The sequence below is a fragment of the Loa loa genome (assembly GCF_000183805.2).
Source record: "Loa loa unplaced genomic scaffold supercont3.69, whole genome shotgun sequence".
Classification (NCBI taxonomy): Eukaryota; Metazoa; Nematoda; class Chromadorea; order Rhabditida; family Onchocercidae; genus Loa; species Loa loa.
The window spans coordinates 140,639-144,232 of record NW_018108249.1 but is presented as its reverse complement, the minus strand read 5'-3'; the positions used below and the strand labels follow the sequence as shown (position 1 = coordinate 144,232).

Sequence of the window (3,594 nt, the reverse complement as noted above, 5' to 3'; positions counted from 1 at the left end):
AACAACAACAATAGAACTTTTACTATCGATATTTTCAAGAAAAAAAAACAAATATTTTGGTATCGAATTAAGCAAATGATAAAATGATAAAATGACAGAATAAGTGATAAAAAGTGAAATGGCTTAAATTAAAATTAGAAATGAATTAAAACAAAAATGTAAAAGATTATGATAGAGTGATCATACTGAATGAAAATTTTGATCCATTCGTTTGCCTGTTAATTTAAATCGATGACTTGCTGTTTTTTCAACATTCAATAAATGTAAAAAATATTTTGAAACTAAAATAATTCAAATTATTTGGGTACAATTTGGTGCAAAAATATAAAAAAAAAAAGGAAAAGAAACAGAATTTGTTGAGGTAAGAATAGAAATAACAGAAAAATGAAAGATAACTTCGGAATATTTACTTCAATTCTAAAAACGGATATAAATTGATGTACTGAGTTTATTGTTCATTGATGGTTCAATAATTTGGAAATATGAGTTAAATATAATCAGATCAAGATCACTTTATCTGATATATATATATATCACTATACTACTGATAACATTTTATATGACTATTTTTGTTGTAAAATCATTTATGGGATTCAAAATGTTTTTACATCGCTCATTTTCTGATTTAGGCCTAAACAAGTTGGAAAGTTTTTTTTTGTTTTTCTTTTTTTTTTTACAAGAGGTTAATAAGCTTTAGTATTTCATATTTTCAAGTGATATAAATGTATTTCCTAATTCTGTAATGGCAAGATGATAAGGAAAGGATTAAGGGCGGAAATATCTTCTCATTGGATACTTCAAAATGAGAAACACCTGAATATGAAATACATTTAAGCAGCATATATTTTAATATATTTATTATGATAGTACAAATATAAATTTGATTACAAATTGGATAGCAATCATATTTACATGCAATTAGTGCGCTTGTAATTGGCTAAAGGTCATTTGAATTTATACAGGGTCATCTGAATTTTATCAATTTAAAATTTATATTGAAATAGCTTATTCTTTATGCTTAGCAGATTTATGTTTACTTTTTCTTACTTTCGGTTTTAACATACTTTTCTTCTTTTTCTCACCACCTTCCGCTTGTACTAATTCATCCGTTTGTTGCTGTTGCTAAAAGAAAAAAAAAAAAGATTTAAACAATTGCATTTTGAAAAGAAGCATTTTAATTACTGGCATCACTATTTTGGATTATCATTATCAGCATAAATATCTTATCAATGTTATCAATGTTATCGCATCCTTATCAATGTCATCGCAAAAGTTATTATCAGAAGTCATTTTCATCATTATTGTTATCATTAGTATCACTACAAGGGATTATAATCTTACTGTATTATTGCTATAAAACATATTATTTATGGGATTTAACATATCTTGCGTCACTTGGCTTTGATTTAGGCCAAAAGAATGCGAGAAAAATATTCAGGCTCATAATTAAATCTTTTCAGTCAGAATTCTGAGATCGTAACCCTATAACTTGTAAAAGATGGGCATTTAACCAAAAGCACTGTTGAATTTTTTCCACATCCTGATATTTTCTTCGCTAAATAATAAATTGACAATTTTATCTTTCAGCAACGAATGCTGAGAAGTAAAGTGAAATTTCATGTTTGATCTTCAAATTTTCAATTTATTTCAAACTAACCATTGCAAAATTAGGACGAGGTGTACCGGTGATTCGTTGAAGATTTCTAGAAATTTCAGCCATCGACCATCGGTCATTCGGATTATCTGACCAGCACTTTACTTCGATAACACGACGCATTTGTGCAGGTACACATTCAGGTAATGGCATTCGATAACCTTCTTTAACCTAAAATCTTCTTCTTTTGCCATTTTAGATTATTTATAGTTTCAAATGAGATTAACATAATATCACTTTTCTTTTTTTTTCATTCATTTCTTTTTTTGCCTTAAAAATGTTTTACATTGCTGCAAAATTTATCATTTTATTCATTATCAATAACTTTTATTGTTCTTATCATTATTATTATTACAATTATTATCATCCTTATTTGTTTGAATATTTCTGAAATATGCAAATGAATTCAATCAATAAAACTTACTCGAACATTAACTTCAGCAACAGTAAAACCAGGATATGGTTCTTGACCATTTGCAAAAATTTCCCAACACATAATACCATAACTGAATACATCCGTTTTCTGTGTATACATAGCTGTACGTAACGTTTCCGGTGCAAGCCATCTAATCGGAACTCGTTTTCTTGGATCCATTTGATATACAGTACCTTCACGTGTTAATCCAAAATCACTTATTTTAATCTAAAATTAATAATTACAATATTTTGTCTTTTTATAAATTTTTCATTACTGTAAAATCAGAAAAAAAAAGATTGAGAAATCTGAGAAACAATTTAATGGAGAAATCTGTGAGATGATTCAATTGAGAAATTCTAAGAAACAATCTAGTCGAAAAATTCTGAAAAACAAATCCAATCAAGAAATCTAAGAAATGATTCAATGGCGAAGTCTACGAGATGATTCAATTGAGAAATTCTAAGAGATAATCTAGTCAAGAAATTCTGAGAGACAATCCAATCGAGAATTTTACAAGACAATTCATTCCATGACAAAAGTTTTCATGGATGTTATCCTTTTTATTTCTTGAAATCAATTCATCACATGATAGCAATATCATTGCATCAATCATATCCTTCTCCACATTGTGGCACAAACTTTCACATTTTCAAATAGCAAATAAATCTATACACTCTTATTATCATCTAATTATTGTTAAAATTAATTAAATACCTTATTATCACCAAAAAGGCAATTTCGTGCAGCAATATCACGATGCAAAACAGGCTTAGAATGAAGATATTCAAGTCCCCATGATGCACCCAAACACATATCCATCTTTTGCTCCACTGAAACCTGATTTTTTTGCAAATAAGAATCCAATGCTCCTTTATTTGCCTAAAATAATTTACTTATTTGATTAGAATATTAAAAAAAAAAAATAATCCATAAAAATTTGCAATTATTTTTGGACTTAAACTACTAGACTTAGAATTAGACTTATATTTTAAACCAAAATTGAACAAACTTCTTAGACTTAGATTACTAGATTTAGAATTAGACTTATATTTTAAACCAAAAAAAAAAAAACCAAAACCTAATGATGACATACAATTAGAAGATGACATCACTTAATCTATTGAACATGATAATCGTTGAATTTTAATATTTTCAAAAATTTCAAATTTACCACAAAAAAAAGAAAGGAGATTAATTTTATTCCTTTATGAAATTTATCAATTCATAATCTTACCAATTCCATGACAATCATTAATGGTTCTTGGCCAGCAGCTACACCATAACATTTGCATACATTAGGATGATCAAATGTTCTATGTAAACGAGCTTCCTTCATAATTTCTTTGATCTGTTCTTTAGTAAGTGTTTCTAACTTAGCCTATAAAACTATACTAATTATGATAGGTTGTTATCAAATGATAATTAATAATGATTCTTATGTATTAAATATAATTAAATAAATACATTGTATCATCATCATCATCATTATCATCATCATCATCATCATCATCATCATCATCAT

The 3,594-nt window shown here is 27.0% G+C and overlaps 1 protein-coding gene across 1 annotated transcript in view; it reads right to left on the bottom strand.

Annotated features, from left to right (window-relative positions):
- Positions 1-1,005: 1,005 nt before the first annotated feature.
- Positions 1,006-3,594, bottom strand: part of LOAG_17397 (kinase domain-containing protein) — a gene marked incomplete at both ends in the record, with an annotated part of 3,968 nt that continues 1,379 nt past the window's right edge. Inside the window, 4 exons of the mRNA XM_020450059.1 lie at positions 1,006-1,122; positions 1,658-1,825; positions 2,079-2,297; positions 2,787-2,951. Of these exons, the coding sequence (XP_020306325.1) occupies positions 1,006-1,122; positions 1,658-1,825; positions 2,079-2,297; positions 2,787-2,951 (669 nt within the window). The remainder of the gene's footprint in view (positions 1,123-1,657; positions 1,826-2,078; positions 2,298-2,786; positions 2,952-3,594) is intronic.